The sequence below is a fragment of the Rhinopithecus bieti genome, unplaced genomic scaffold, assembly GCF_001698545.2.
Source record: "Rhinopithecus bieti isolate Rb0 unplaced genomic scaffold, ASM169854v2 scaffold_17275, whole genome shotgun sequence".
NCBI lineage: Eukaryota > Metazoa > Chordata > Mammalia > Primates > Cercopithecidae > Rhinopithecus > Rhinopithecus bieti.
Genome location: NW_016808908.1, coordinates 7,392 through 23,350, shown reverse-complemented (window position 1 = coordinate 23,350; position 15,959 = coordinate 7,392). Strand labels below are relative to the sequence as shown.

The 15,959-nt window shown below is 45.1% G+C and overlaps 1 protein-coding gene across 1 annotated transcript; it reads right to left on the bottom strand.

Moving 5' to 3' along the window:
* Positions 1 to 1,158: 1,158 nt before the first annotated feature.
* Positions 1,159 to 14,656, bottom strand: AKR1B10 (aldo-keto reductase family 1 member B10). The gene is made up of 10 exons (XM_017887754.1): positions 14,540 to 14,656; positions 12,542 to 12,709; positions 11,333 to 11,449; positions 10,301 to 10,378; positions 5,485 to 5,607; positions 5,095 to 5,201; positions 4,580 to 4,661; positions 3,965 to 4,048; positions 3,233 to 3,315; positions 1,159 to 1,523 (listed from the first exon to the last, which is right to left on the bottom strand). Exons 1-10 carry the CDS (start codon positions 14,603 to 14,605, stop codon positions 1,481 to 1,483), a joined length of 951 nt encoding a protein of 316 aa, XP_017743243.1. The 5' UTR covers positions 14,606 to 14,656; the 3' UTR covers positions 1,159 to 1,480.
* Positions 14,657 to 15,959: the final 1,303 nt, after the last annotated feature.

Genomic DNA, 15,959 nt, shown 5'->3' with positions numbered 1-15,959 from the left:
TTTTGCCTCTCACCATTAGACTTGAATGAGAACAGAAGTATAACTTTAATCATTAATTAAAGATTGACATTCTCCACATATCATCCCTGACTCCAAAATTATTCTCAGTTCCAGTTCGAGGATGTTATATAGTCTCTGCAATGTATGACTAGCTGTAGAATTCATGAAATTACTTCAGATTATGTGAGTAGGCATTATGGGTTGTAACAATTAAGAAATCTAGCTTCAGTTTTTTAAAATCTGAAATTGGTGTTAAAAAGTAAAATTGGAGTAAAAACACTTCCCATGTATCCATCCATCCTTCCAACTATCCTTCCATCTATCCATCCTTCCCTCCCTCCATCCATCCATCTATCCATCCATCATCCATGCATCCATTCTTCCCTGCTTCTATCCATTTATCCATGCCTCCCTCTGTCCATCTATCCATCATTCCAACCACCCTTCTATCCACCCATCATTTCATCCATCCATCCATCATTCATCCATCCCCAATCCATGTATCCTTCCACCCATCCTTCCTTCCTATCATCCTTCCATCCAACCTTCCTTCCTTTCATCCATCCTTCCATCCTTCCTTCCATGTTTCCATCTATCCATCCATGCCTCCCTCCCTCCCTCCATTCATTCATCCATCCATTGTTCCATCCTTTCAATCTATCCATTTATTCAACAGATATTGTTGATAATCTCTTCTCCCATAGAACTTACATTCTAGTGGGTAGAAACAGGGTAAGCAAGCAAACAGAAAACATATAAAATACATAATGTATTGATAAATGCAAAGGAGAAGAAGAAAACACAGAAGGGCAAGAGGAAATATCAGAGGAGATGGGTTAATTTTAAATAGGGTGAGGAGAAAGCCCTCTCTGAGAAGATGGTAAGTCGGCAAGGAAATTAAAAATACAAGTCAGAGAATTATTCTAATATCTGAGGACAGAACATCATAGGGAATGAGAATAGCAAGGGCAAAAGCCCTGGGTGGCCTTGAGCAAGTTCCTCCTCCCTCCTGTGTAGCTCAATTTCCTCTTCCAGCAAATGTGAACAATAAGATGATAAGAGTACCTACCCCAAAGGGATTATTTTGAGGATTCAATGACTTCACCCACAGGAAAACACTTCAAGTTGTCTGGGCGCACAGTCCACTCTCAATACATCTTGGTTACGATCATTATTTTTTATTATTGATCTTTACATCCTCAGTGTTGGCAGAGTTTCTGGTGCTTAAAAAACATTTGATCAGATCAGATAAGTGGAAAAAATTATCATTTGCTTATTCAAGCCATGCTGTTCTGTGATATTCTGATCCTAGTTGAACATACAGAAATACATGTCTAAAACAGAACCTCGATTCTCACCTACAACAGGACAAAGTTCACTGTGATTTCAGATAAGCTTGGCTAAAATAGGACTTAATGGAGATAGTCACACTTCAGCAAAGAAAGAGAATTCCCTGTGTAATGTCACAGGAGATTCAACCTCAATATTCTGCATCGAAGGGATATTCCTCCAAATGAGAGGATCTGCAGAAACAGAAAAAACAGAGAAACTGTGTTCCATGAAAGCAACAGCTCTGATTCAAAAGGTATTCTTCTTGGTGGACTCTACGGTATTTGTGCTCTCTCAGCCACCTCCCTGCAAGAATACAAGAAGGGTGATCACACCTTGACCCTCCCTCAAATCAATATGAGGGCTTTGCTAGGAAGGAGGACAGACAGTGACCAGGGCACGGGAAACAACTCGGAATGACAACTCATGGTAAGCCTGGTGTCAGGTGAGGCAACTGACAAGTCTTGTCCCAATCCACCCTCACAACATCATGAGGTAGGAAACAACAGCAGAATTGACAGCTTGGGGATTATTATGACTTTAAATGAGATAATAGCACCAGCAAAGGACTCAGGACCCTGGCACATTCTGAGCTAAGGTTCAGTGGATGTTTGCCGCGATGAGTATTATCATCCACTTTATAGGTAAAGAAACCAACTTGGAAAAACTAGGAAATTTACCCAGTGTCACACAGCTAAGAAACCAGTGTTAGAGCTGAATTTAAGGCCAGGTGGACTTACTCCTGAGCCCACCAACCCATTGCCTCCACCGGAAATAATGCTCATAGGAAGGTAAGTGGTTTAGTTTGAGGGAGAGTCCCATTTTATGTTCACCCTTCCTTTTTACACTACGCAGCTGCTACTTTGTTAAGCACTGATAAAAGGAAGCCATTGTAAGATGAGGAAAGGCTGCTGTGATACTAAGGGTGGGCAGGATAGATATGGAATATCCTGACATGAAAGCTACGCTTGAGATACTGAAACCATTTTTAAAAGCTGAAAAATCATTTTGGCTATAGAAACATTGGAAGAAATTCAAATTGTCATTGAATTGCAGACCTCGCAGTAATAAACGCCAGGCAACTCTCTTGGATATATTTAAGTAGATACATTAATCAGAAAGTATTGATTGTAAAGAGATGATTTAGGATTCCCACCTAGCCAGAGTGAAAACTTTCTTTCAACCACATATCTGACATTTCAAGTAGAGTTACCACCACCACCTTTGAGAGGAATTTGGAGATTATTTAATCCAGCCTCCCTGGCCTTCTTGCTTGAATGCTCTAAACACAATCCCTCCTCAGGGCCTTGGCACCTGCTGTTATCACTGCCAAGAATGCTCTTCCCCAAATATGCATATGGCATATTCCTCACAGCAAAGCCTCCCTTGACCCACCCCATATAAAGGATCCGTCCCACTACCACCCACCACTTCCTATCCACTTTGCCCTACTTTATTTTTATGTCTAGCATTTGTTATTATCTGACACACGTATTTTGAGTTGATTTATTTCTGTTCTGTCTTCTTCCCTCCCTCCCTAAGTACGTGGAGGCAGCAGCTTTGCATAGTATGAAACCCAAGCATCTAGAAAATGCCTGGCACATAGAAGACCACTAGATATTTATTGAATGCATGAATAAATGAATGCTCGCCTCCTGCCTATCAACAACACACCTTCTGTTACAATTCTAGCTCTACATCCAGAAGTTCAGACAATCAGCAGCAATTAGAGATGTATCCCTCGCAGTGATTCCCAGGCACCCCAATTTTAACTTTCAGAACTGCCCCAAAATGGTATTTGAAGACACAAGTAGTCCCAGCAGCCTTCCAATCCTTCCAACTAACCCTCTACCAGTTTAGAAAAACTCCTGGCAATATTCCTAGTTAACTCCATGCCACTTACTGCAACACGTTACAGGCCCTCCAGTTTCTGTTGAAGCTGAGGATGGTTGCCATCTCCTCATCACTCAATTTAAAGTCAAAGACCTGGAAAGATAGGAGTTCCAGGACATCATCAGTAAGGTCGTTACTGCTGTGGCTGGAGACTGTCAGCCATTCTAGCAGGGAGCTCTAGCAGCACAAACTGGCCACATGAGTTTTTTCCCATTATGTCCACGGGATACAAATTTTTCTCTAAATTAAGTCCTACACAAAGACCACAGTATTTGTAGTGCTCAGTGTTCCAGGGGAGGGAGACCAGGCTCACAGGCACTAAGCCCCAGGTGTGCACAGGCCCTGTGCTCCATGATGCGCCCTTCAAGAGGACAGTTCACCAAGGACAGTTCATACCTCCTCTGCTGCTGGGAGGTGAGTAGGGAGGCCAGGATGGTCTGCTGTTGTGTGTGGCCCAGGGCCTAGCTGCTCAGGGGCAACTGAGGGTCTTCTCAGTGCTGTGAGGCACAGCTGTGCTCAGACCTGACAGGGCTTCAACAGGCACTGTCCCCAGCATGTCTTTAGCCTATGGGTCATTAATCTCAGCTCTACGGAGCCTAGATCCCTGGGCTGGAAAATGATAGGGTGGTGGGAAGGGAGGGAGCCAAAGACAGTGCAGGGGTGAGGTGAGAATCCTGGTGACAGGGTCTGCCTGTCCCCCACTCCACTGAGGAATACCAGGGCCAACCAGCCGGGATCTTACCTGAATGTTCTCAACAATGCGTGCCGGTGTCACAGACTTGGGGATCACAATCACATTCCTCTGGATATGGAAACGGATCAGAACCTGTGCGGAAAGGAGACATTAGGTTTCCACTCAGTTCCACAGACCCCGCCTTTTATGGAAGGGGAGAATAAAACATCTCTGCAGCTCACTGTGGCTTCAGGTACAATCACTAATACTGACTGAGCCCTTCGCAGCTATTAGACTTGTGCCAGCTCCCCGCCTCTTCTCTCCCTTCATCTTAGGGACAACCCTGTGATCTTCATTTTTTACAAATAAAGAAAGCAGTTTAGGGGTCATAAGGCTGATCAGAGGTAGAGTTGGCATCTGCACCCATATCTCTAGATTCCAAAGTCATGCTTTGCGACTTGACCGTAGGGCTTAACAGGAAGCTGTGAGGCAGAAGCTATCTTTGTTTCAGTGACAGCTCTTGCGTTTCCTAGAGGTTCCAACAGACTTCAAAGGAAACACTTTAGAGGGCTTCAGCTCCTGTGTTCTTCCCCTTTAAGGAGTTACTTGAGAGCAACACAAGAAATGAAACCTGAGATTAGAAGAATGAGTTGCTGGATAAGAAGAAAAATAAAAATATGGCACCTGGGCTGTGGTTTTTTTGTGCTTTGCAGCAATCTCCTTAATCTTGGGATCCTCCAGCAGGGAAGGGTCCTCTGGCTTGGCCCTAGGGACAGAAAGATGCTGATGTGAACAATCACCATGACTACCATGTACAGATGGACACCACTCCAATGAGGGTTTCAAGACTGATCATCAGGGCCTCTCCATCTGGGAGACAGGCAGGAGGACCTGGAAGCTTGGTTCCTCCCCCGGGCTCTGAAGCCTCAGCATTTTGCAAAGCCTGTTTCATCCTTGGGTGGTTGAACTGGAAATATTCCCAGAGAGTCAAACACGTTGCCCATGTTTTTGTTATTGCTGTTGTTGTTGTTTTTTAATTCCCATTTGTTCCCACTGTCATCCCATTTGGTTGTACCAAATGCATTACCTTACACACGTTTTTCTTTCCAGTGACTTATGGTCTCATACCAATATTTACCAAACATAACATAATGTTTTTAACATTATCAAGAGAAGGATCCACTGCTTGGAAGCCTCACCAAGGTCTATCTGGAGAGCCCAGGGGGCTGTAGGCTGTAACGGTGATGCCCTTGGAGTGACAGTACTGGATCAGTTTCTCCTGCGTGAGGTACGGGTGACACTCAACCTGCAACAGCAAACAATCCTCGTCACAGGGAAAGCTGGCTGGCTTTTTGAGTTGTTCATAGGGAGTTCTACACAGACACACAAAGACCACCAAGCAAAGGCCAAACACCTACTCACTGAGATTCTTGCTAACACACCCATGAGATCAGCCTCACACCTCCCGCAAGTGTCCTGATCACTGACCCCTGAGGTGAGACTCCGGGCATAGCATTGAACGTTCCTCCCAATGTTTAAAAAGTAATAGGGCAAGACCTTTATTTACCCTTATACTAAACAGAATTTACCTGGTTAGTCACTGGTTTATATTTCAGTCCAGGTTTGTTCAAGAGCTTCTCAATCTGGAAGTGGTTGAAATTGGAGATCCCAAGGGCTTTCACCAGCCCCTCATCCACCAGCTCCTCCATGGCCTGTCATAGAAAGGAATACCTTTGGGGCAGCCGCAGAGGGACTAAAGGGACCCTGGCTTGCCTTAGTCCTCCCTGGGACAGAAATTGCTAAAGGATCCACCACAACAGGGTTAGCCGAAGCATTCACAGGAAGTTTCAGTCCAGGGCCTGGGTGCCCATCAGTGATTGGTTCCAGCCCTACTGCCCCTCCTCAGCCCAAGAAAAACTAGGAGTAACAGGTAAAGATTTTATTTTCTTGCCACTCGTACCTTACACGTAAAGAAACATATACAAAATTATACTTCTCTACACAGGGGAAATATGAAAGTTTTGTAACACAAAAAACAAAAAATAAATAAAAATCAACATTTGCAAGTTTATGAGATGATTTTATTTTTAATGAATCCAAATGATAGCAGGGAGCTACTGTTGTGTGTGTGCATTGTACACCCAAACCTGGGCAAGCTGTGTTAGTCAGGAAGAGGCTGTAGCATGTGGAGAAGCCTCACTTGTGGGTCCTGAGTCACTGTCGCCCACACCAAACTCGCTTTAGTTTGCAGGAAGGTCATGCATTCAGATTACGCCCTGGCAGGGTCACCTGGCCAAGGAGTTGTGTGGGGCTGAAACCTGACCCACCGTCTGCATATCCAGCCATGCTTCCCGGTACAGAAACTACAGGGACCCCCAAGGAAGGGAATCTTTGTATAACTTTTAGCCTATATTGGGCATTTTCCAAACTTGCCCAATGATATCATATATGTTAGCAGCAGCCTCCAATGCAACATGTATTTATTAGCCATCTATTACGTGTTTTAGATCCTGCCCAGAAGTTGTCAGGATGTAAAAGTATATATGTGCTTCCTTCTTCTGGGATTCTTATAGTCCAATTAAAGTGCTAGGGTTCCCTTCTATGGAGCCATCAACCATGACCCTGAGGCTGCCTCAGATAACAGGACTGTGGCATAGACAGAGTCAGAAAGGGCAGAGAAGGAAGAGATTCACACAGCCTGCAGCTGTCAGGGCAGACCTTCAGATGGAGTTTAAACTGGTCCTCAAAAAAAAAAAAAAAAAGAGAGAGAGAGAGAGAAAAGGGGAAAAATATGAGCATATGAGACAAGAAGGCAGGAGCAAAGCCCAGAGGCAGGGATGAGTATGACATGTTCAGGGAACATTTTATCCAGCCCTTCTCAACTTTGGCTGCAATTTGGAATCACCAGGGAGCTTTAAAAAATACTGGTGGATGCAGAGGCTCATGACTGTAATCTCAGCACTTTGGGAGGCTGAGACCGGAGGATTGCTTAAGGCCAGGTGTTCGAGACCATCCTGGGCAACATAGCAAGACTCTGTCTCTACCAAAAAAACACCTTTTTTTTAATTAGCTGGATATGGTGACAAGTGCCTATGATCACAGTTAGTGGGGAGGATTGCTTGAGCCCAGGATTTTAAGACTGCTCTATGTTATGATCATGCCATTGTACTCTAACCTGGGCAACAGAGCAAGACTCTCTAAATTAAAAAAAAAAAAAAAAAATTACCTATTCCTGGCTTTCTTCCCCCAGAGTTTCTTACTGATTTTGTCTGAGTTGTGTAGGGAAAAGAAAGAAACATCAGACTGTTACTGTGTCTGTGTAGAAAGGGAAGACATAAGAAATCCCATTTTGACCTGTACCTTGAAAAATTGCTTTGCTGAGACGTTGTTAATGTGTAACTTTGACCCAGTCACTTTGCCCCAACCTTGTGCTCACAGAAACATGTGTTGTATGGAATCAAGGTTTAAGGGATCTAGGGCTGTGCAGGAAGTGCCTCGTTAACAGAATGTTTACAAGCAGTATGCCTGGTAAAAATCATCACCATTCTCTACTCTCAATAAACCAGGGACACAATGCACTGTGAAAAGCCAGAGGGACCTCTGCCTTGGAAAGCCGGGTATTGTCCAACGATTCTCCCCATGTGATAGTCTGAAACATGGCCTTGTGGGATGAGAAAGACCTGACTGTCCCCCAGTCCGACACCCGTAAAGGGTCTGTGCTGAGGTAGATTAGTAAAAGAGGAAAGCCTCTTGCAGTTGAGATAGAGGAAGGCCACTGTCTCCCGCCTGCCCCTGGGAACGGAATGTCTCGGTATAAAACCTGATTGTACATTTGTTCAATTCTGAGATAGGAGAAAAACCGCCTGATGGCAGGAGGTGAGACATGTTGGCAGCAATGCTGCTTTGTTATTCTTTACTCCACTGAGATGTTTGGGTGGAGAGAAACATAAATCTAGCCTACATGCACATCCAGGCGTCGTACCTCCCCTTGAACTTAATTATGACACATATTCTTTTGCTCACATGTTTTCCTGATGACCTTCTCCCTGTTATCACCCTGCTCTCCTACCACATTCCTCTTGCTGAGAAAATGGGAATAATAATCAATAAAAACTGACGGAACTCAGAGAGCGGTGCCGGTGCAGGTCCTTGGTATGCTGAGTGCTGGTCGCCTGGGCCCACTGTTGTTTCTCTATACTTTGTTTCTGTGTCTTATTTCTTTTCTCAGTCTCTCGTCCCACCTGATGAGATATACCCACAGGTGTGGAGGGGCAGGCCACCCCTTCAAGTTGTAGCCTAGACTTTGGGATTTTTAAACTCTTCAGGTGATTCTAATGCATAGCCAACATTGAGAGCCACTAGCGTAGATGAAGTTATTCAATTGGTCAGTAGAGTTTAAAAGCTATGAAATCATAAGTTTCCTGAAAACTTCGATTGAGCAATTAGATAATTTAAAAGCTTTTGTGCATCATAGGTCAGGTTAGTTTGCCTGTATTGGAATTTGACTTCTTTATACTTTTTCCACCCCTCTACTTCAGAGTGGTCAATGAGGTTTCTACTCAACTGGTAGTGGGTCTACATAAACATCCAATGCTTTCATATTCAAGCCTGCTCATTTCAAATCAGAGCCTCTGACCTTAATCACTGATATCTTTTCATGCCTTTCAAATGTTGTATTTAGTAGTCATCCTTGTATTCATTCAGAAAACATAGCACTGTGAGACGCAGGCTACATTGACATACTTGCCATACTTAATATCATCATAGGAGCTTAGACAGAAAAACTGATCAAATGTATTACAAACGGGTGGGTGCGGTGGCTCATGCCTGTAATCCCAGAACTTTGGGAGGCCAAGACAGTGGATCCTTTGGGGTTGGGAGTTCGAGACCAGCCTGGCCAACATAGTGAAACCTCATCTCTACTAAAAATGCAAAAAACAGCCTGGCGTGGTGGCACACACATGTAGTCCCAGCTACTCGGGAGGCTGAGGCAGGAGAATGGCTTTTATTCAGTAAAGGGAGGTTGCAATGAGTCAAGATCATGCCACTGCACTCTAGCCTGGGTGACAGAGTGAGACTCTGTCTCAAAAAAAGAATGCTGTGCTTGTGGATTAACGCCTTTGAATAAACAATACACAGAAAAAGCTACATTTAATTGAATCATGTCAATTCTAAGCATTTCAGAAAGGTGAGGCTTAATATATTTTCCTCGTAAAACACAATAGAAGCTCACAACTGCATACATCCCTAGACACACAGCTGCCAAGATAACATGGTGAACTCTTGGAGTCAGATGCCACTGTTCATTTATAACTTATTCCTCCACTTCGTTCTCTACTAGAATTTGCAAAAGGACATAATGGTATAATAAAAAATGACCAGAGAAAACGTTCATCCCTTAATTCACTTTGAATATGAAGGATGTGAAACAGGTCATGATTTGATCTGAGAAGCAGGTATCTTGCACTGACACCCAGGTTGGAGTGCAATGGTGTAATCTCAGTTCAATGCAACCTCCGCCTCCCAGGTTCACACAATTCTCCTGCTTCAGCCATCCAAGTAGCTGAGATTCCAGGAACACACCACCACACCTGGCTAATTTTTTGAATTTTTCATAGAGACAGGGTTTCACTCTGCTGCAACACTGGTCTCGAACTTCTGACCTCGTAATCTGCCCTCCTCAGTTTCCCAAACTGCTGGAATTACAAGGTTCCCTGATTACTGGATGTGTGTTCACTGCCTGCCAAGCACCATGCCGATGGCTTTGGTGGTTGGAGTTGTGATTCAGATGAGTCTGGTTCCAATACCAGCTCTACCACACACACTGTGACATGACCTGGGCAAGTCACCAAACAATCTAGGTTTCAAATGTCATTATTTACATTATTTATAAATGGGGATGTTAACCCTGTCTCATAGGGTTAGATGATTTAAATGGGCTTTATGACTAATGTTCCTGGCATGTAAACCATCTTAATCTTTATCACACCCTCAAAATACATATTAGTAGTATGTGTTATAAGACTTCTTTTTTAAGAAGAGGAAACTCAGCCCTAAAAGAGTTACAAAACTGACCCTAGGTGACTCAGCTGCTATGAGCATACCCAGGCCCAAACCTCCTGTTCCAAATGCTTCACCCTGGTTTGAGAACAGCATGTGTATTCCCCAAAGTGGGGTACATTGTATTTCCAGTCTTATTTGAAGACTCAGTATTAGCCTTGAAATATAAATAGTATTGGATGCACCCAAAAGCCAAAGGTGATGAGGCAGATATTAGAAGAGCTAGAGAATCACGATGATGAAATTAGAAAGCATCAGGCACATGGCCTCCTTCATATCAATGGGAAGTCTCATGGAGAACTGAAGATTTCTCTCCCAGCACACGTACAGGAAGCTGGAACCTACCTCCCAGGCATCCAAGAACGTTGCTTTTCCACCGATGATATTACCTTTATCATCTTTGGGTAAAAGGTCATCCCCAGACTGTAAATACAGAATGAAAAGTTTACTCAAGGTTTCAGCGTCCTGACTCTTGCTAAATACTACATGTGCATACCAGTTTTTCAGACTCTGCAATACATACTACAAGTATGTGAGTTTAAATAAAATCTCTATATCTACTGTAGCATATTAATCCATATATTTTAGAAACCACTGGATTGACTTTAAGATCTGCTGTTAGTACATTCCAGAAGCCACCGTTATCACCATGGACATTAACCCCATACACTTAGATCCTGTATACACACAAGGGCAAACTTTCATTTCAGTATCACTGGATAAGGATTAGATCTCCAGGGTGTGGTTTTCTGGAGAAGATATTGGCCAGCTTCTATCCTTGCAGCCTCTAGAAGAGACATGGAATAAGGGATGGCAGGCCATCATCACTCCAGCTGGTCAGGAGGGGAGAGAGCTGGAAATTTGTCTCTCCCACCCCTCAGGAGCAGGTAGAGCAGAGCCCTAGGCAATGGGAGCCGCGATGACAACTGGCTTCCTTCAAGCATCACCCCACTTGGGCTTTTCTCCAAGATGCCACTCCCGGGGTGTGCTTTGCTTAATAAAATTATTAAGCCCTGGAATATAGTTAAGCCAGAGTAACCCAAGGGATTTCCTGGGAGGGCAACACTGGGGCGTGAAATCAAGACAAAGGTGATAGGGCTGTTGCAACTTGTTTGGGCTACCAGAAATCATGGCTTCTCTCAGACGTAACTGCAAGAAAACACAGGCATGTGGCCACCTCAGCAGCACACATGGCCTCAGCCTCCCTTCCACGCCAGCGTCTTTCTGCTCCAAGGTCTCTTCCTGACCACCTGCCATTCCCAATTATGAAGTGCAAGGTCTCCTGCTCCAGCCCATACCACCCCCCAGCCCTGGTACAGCTACTATTTTCTGACACCTGCTCAGAAACTAGAGGCTGAGAAAGGGAGTCGCTTAAACCTTGAATCCCTGTGGCCAGTGAATAAGATAGACGTCCAGATAGTTCAGCTTCAGGTCCTTGAGGGTCTTCTCAAAGGCTTTCCTCACAAGGGGTCTCTCAAAGAAAGTGGGCCACAACTGCAAGAGGGTAGCAATGAGCTGTTAATACTGGGAAAAGGAAGGGCCACATGATACTCATTGTTCCTGCTTTTATATTTGCACCTTGATCTAACCTGGCACAGGTCATTTATAACAAAGCTGATTAAGATCCACAACGCAGTGTGGAAGATCACCAGGGCTCAGCACATCAATGACATGTCTTAAGTGTTAAAACCAATTTACTTTTTCAACTCTCCTAGTACTCTATATGTCTCTCAGATCATTTAAGTAAATGTGGCCACAGATTTGAAATGTGTTTACCTGTCTCAGTCTCTTCCTCAGCTGTGGGCTCTCTGAGAGCAGGAATTGTGTGTAGCTTTTAAATGTCAAGCATTCTTAGGCCTTCGGGAAAAGATGGTCTTTTATCTGACCTATCTGATAGGTCCCTTATCAAGCCTGTCAGGCCCCAAGTGATAACTTTATAAGGGCTTTATCCACACTTGGCTGCTACACAGTGGGGTCTATTTGTCCCACCAGATGTATGCAATATCCAAGTACCTAGAAACAGTGTTTTTTCAGCAAGTTGTGTATAATGTAAATTCAGTGATTCTCAACCCCCTCACACCCAACACCCTCTTCATTTTTATGACATTGTGTACCTCACCTTTTACTAGACTGAATAAAGAAAACCATACGTGACAATAGAAAAATGCCCCTATTGTTTTCCAAAATGCCCCCTGGCTGAGAACCTCAGGGGCACAGTCACTGAGACCACAGTGCTGACAGGGAGACCACACATCAAGCCCTGCCTGCACCCTTGGCCTCTGACTGCCTCTGGGCAGATGGTGGATCCCTCTGATAGGGAACAGGGAGACCCAGGGCAGTGCAGGGCTCCATGGAGACAAGCCCACTATGGGAAAACCAACCCGCAGGCAGGTGGCACAGCAAAGACATGTTCAAATATCAATAACGGCTTGGAGTATGGATAGAATTGTATCCACGGATGTTATCAAGGCAGGGATGAAAAGGGCTACATGTAGAAAAGGCTGACAGAGTTCTCGCTGCCGACCCGACCCAGATACTTCTGCCTGCCTTAAAGTGAAGGCCTCCCACCCAATGCACCATGTGCACCTTGCTGACGATGAACAGGTCCTCCCGCTTCACAGCCTGCTCTTGGATCTTCTCTTGGATGGCTTCCCCCACCTCATGTTCATTCTGATAGACATAGGCACAGTCAATGTGGCGATATCCTGCATCAATGGCCACCTTCACCACTTCTTTCACTTTGCCGAGAGGAGACTGAAAAGCAAAAGAAAAGCCCATCACACATGTATTTTTTTTTTTCCTTAAGAGATGGGGCTTGCCATGTTGCCCAGGCTGGCCTCACACTCCGAAGTTCAAACAATCCACCCAACTCCCGAGTAGCTGGAATTACACCACAGTCAGCAACCAACATATTCTCTTATCCCCAGACCACCTTCAACAGGCTGCCCCGCATGGCCCAGTTTCTCCAAACCAAGGCCTCACTGGCGTCTCCTCTGCCAGGGGATATCTGGCAAACTTTAGAAAAGTTTTCAAAAGAAGAGAAGGAAAGTGAATTAATTTTATGATTATCTCCTTATGTCCTGTCCTAGTTAAAGTCAGTTCCCCTTTCATCCAGGTTAGTCCTGAAATGTCTTCAGGTGTGTCGGGGAGTGCAGATGGCTCCACTGCAACTTGCTGAAGACCCAGATGAAAGCTTGACTCTAAATAACCCAGAGGGATTTCAGACAATAGCCCCAAACGGTGATAAGGATGTGGATAATGGTCATTACAGCATCAATCCGGATTCCAACACTTACTGGGTGTGTGGGCCCAAGCAGGTGATTCCATCTTTCTAAACCTTGTCTGCAAAATGGAAAAAAAAATAGCACCAGCCTATGAGGCCTTCGTGATGATGACAAGCTGCAATGAATGTTAAGTTAAGCACATCACCTGACACACAGTAAGGCTCAGTAGAGGCCGTTCATTATACAAGGATCCTTTCAGAAAAAAAGGAGAAATAGAAAACCTTATAGGAATGGTCGCTAGTTAGGGTAGTGCCATCATGGATGAAAATGGCAAAGAAGGCAGAGTGAGGTGGTGATGGAACAACTTCAAACTTAGCCTAAGAGAGGCTCGGGAACCTGCCTCACTTAGTCCTGGATGTGCCTTACCATGTTTTGCCAGCTGACATTAACACAGCCCGGTGGAGCTCATGACTCCCAGCCCAGGCTCTCGGCAGTCTCAGCATGCTGCAGATTTCAATGTGTACAGCAACCACCTGGGGACCTTGTTAAAGGGGAGATACCCATTAGGAAGTCTGGGGTGGAGCCCGAGACTCTGCATTTTTTCACTTTCTTTCTTTTACACAGGATCTCACTTTGTTGCCCAGACTGGAGGGCAGTGGCACCATCACTGCTCACTGCAGCCTTGACCTCTCAGACTCAACACTCAGTCTCCACCTCAGCCTGCCAAGTGGCTGGGACTACAGCTGCATGCCACCATGCCCAGTTAATTTATTGATTCTCTGTAGAAATAGAGTCTTGCTATGTTGCCCAGGCTGGTCTCCAACTCCTGGGCTTAAGCAATCCTCCCGTCTGGGTCTCCCAAAGTGTTGGGATTACAGGCATGAGCCACCACACCCGGCCAGTTCTGCATTTCTAACAAGCTCCCAGGTCATATGGATTCCACTAGCCCAAGTCCCACAACGTGATCTGCAAAGGGGTGCCAAGGACTTGGGGCTCTGCATCCTCTCTGCAACCACCCGGCCCACAACAAACCCACAGCCAAGTGGGGAAACGTTGAGCCCAATTAAGTGTCCTAGAGAGACAGAAGAAACTGCCCTGGAAAACAATTTTAAGTCCAACAGCTGCTTGAACTTTGATACTTGCTAGAGAAGCTCTCAGCACTGCTGGGAAAGCCAGCCTTGGAGCTTTGCAGCCTGAATAGCTCTGAGAAAAGAAAGCAATCGGAGTCCTGGCTCCAGGACTGAATCTCACCTCTCCAAACCCCTGTCCGACCTCCAGGCTTTCCTGGCTGAATGCAGAAAGAGAAAACACCCAAACACCCTTGCAGAGAAGAAGGGTGTGCAAAGATTTGCATATTTACCTGCCATGTGCCCAGGCCCACAATGGGCATCTTGGCTTTGGTACTGAGCTCCACAAAGGCGGCCATGGTTGGTGCAGAAATGATTCTGAGTGAGCAGGTAGAAGTCTCACCTCCTGCTGTGTCCAGAGTTGGTTGCTTCTGGTGGGTTCTTGGTCTCACTGACTTCAAGAATGAAGCCCCAGACCTTCGCAGTGGTTGTTACAGCTCTTAAAGATGGTGTGTACAGAATTTGTTCCTTCAGATGTGTCTGGAGTTTCTCCCTTCTGGTGGGTTCGTGGTGTCGCGGACTTCAAGAATGAAGCCACAGAGCTTCGTGGCGAGTGTTACAGCTGTTAAAGGTGGTGCAGACCCAAACAGTCAGCAGCAGCAAGATTTATTATGAAGAGGGAATGAACAAAGCTTCCACAGCTGGAAGGGAACCCAAGCAGGTTGTTTATTCCATTATTTATCCCCGCCCATGCGTTGCAGATGGGTCCATTTTGCAGAGCACTGATTGGTGCATTTTACAGAGTGTTGATTGGTCCATTTTACAGAGTGGTGCTTGGTGCATTTACAATCCTTTAGGTGGACAACAGCACTGATTTGTACATTTCTATAGAGTGCTGATTTATGCATTTACAATCCGTTAGCTAGACACAGAGTGCTGATTGATGCATTTACAATCCTTTAACTAGACAGAAAAGTTCTCCAAGTCTCCAGTCGCCCCAGGAAGTCCAGCTGGCTTCACCTCTCAATCCTCCCTCTAAACGGGACATCCTAACTGCTGTAGGGAATTGGGCGATGTCCACTCTAGACACTTCTTGCTGGATAGGGGTGAACAAGGGGCCCTGCAGTTGTAGTGTCCTTCAGAGGGGAACTCTTTAGGCCAGTCAAAGGGCCAGCGGGTCAGTCCAAGGGTCCTCAGTACAAGTTGTTAGTCGAGCACACTTGGAGTTCCATTTGTAAGACCATCTGTAGCTTGATGGTCTCAATCCTAGAGGAAACAAATTTACAAGGAGGTTAAAAATACAGGGCCCAAAGGTGAGTAATAGCAAGATGGTTGTCACGGGCCTAGAAAGGGGAGAAGCCATGTTGCCCAACTCCAGAGGTTGGCATAAGAGTTAGAAAGGCACTGTCTGATTTCAGAAGCCTTTTCCTGTAAACGTTGAGTGGCATGTCGTACTATCCCTGACTGGTTAGTGTAAAAACAATACTCTCCCCTAAAAGGTGCAGAACCCTCCTTTCTCAGCAGTGAGGAGGTCAAGGTCTCGGCGGTTTTGGAGAGTCACTGCTGCCAAATAGTCTATTTGGGATTGTGGAGTAAGGATAGATTTCGTTATTTCTTGCAAACTGTCTGAGAAATCCTTTGAGAGTGTGTGGTAGGAGGATAATGAAGTAGATAAACTGGCTCTTCTGGTTCCTGTAGCAGTGGCCATTCCTA

Bases quoted from the DNA above. Each gene is read 5' to 3' on its own strand.
- AKR1B10 (XM_017887754.1), bottom strand. From the start codon at position 14,605: ATGGCCGCCTTTGTGGAGCTCAGTACCAAAGCCAAGATGCCCATTGTG. The intron at 11,450-12,541 runs GTGCACATGGTG...ACCCTCTTGCAG, and splicing joins ACCTGTTCATCGTCAGCAAG to TTGTGGCCCACTTTCTTTGA. The intron at 4,662-5,094 runs GTGAGGCTTCCA...TTCTGTCCCTAG, and splicing joins GGCTCTCCAGATAGACCTTG to GGCCAAGCCAGAGGACCCTT.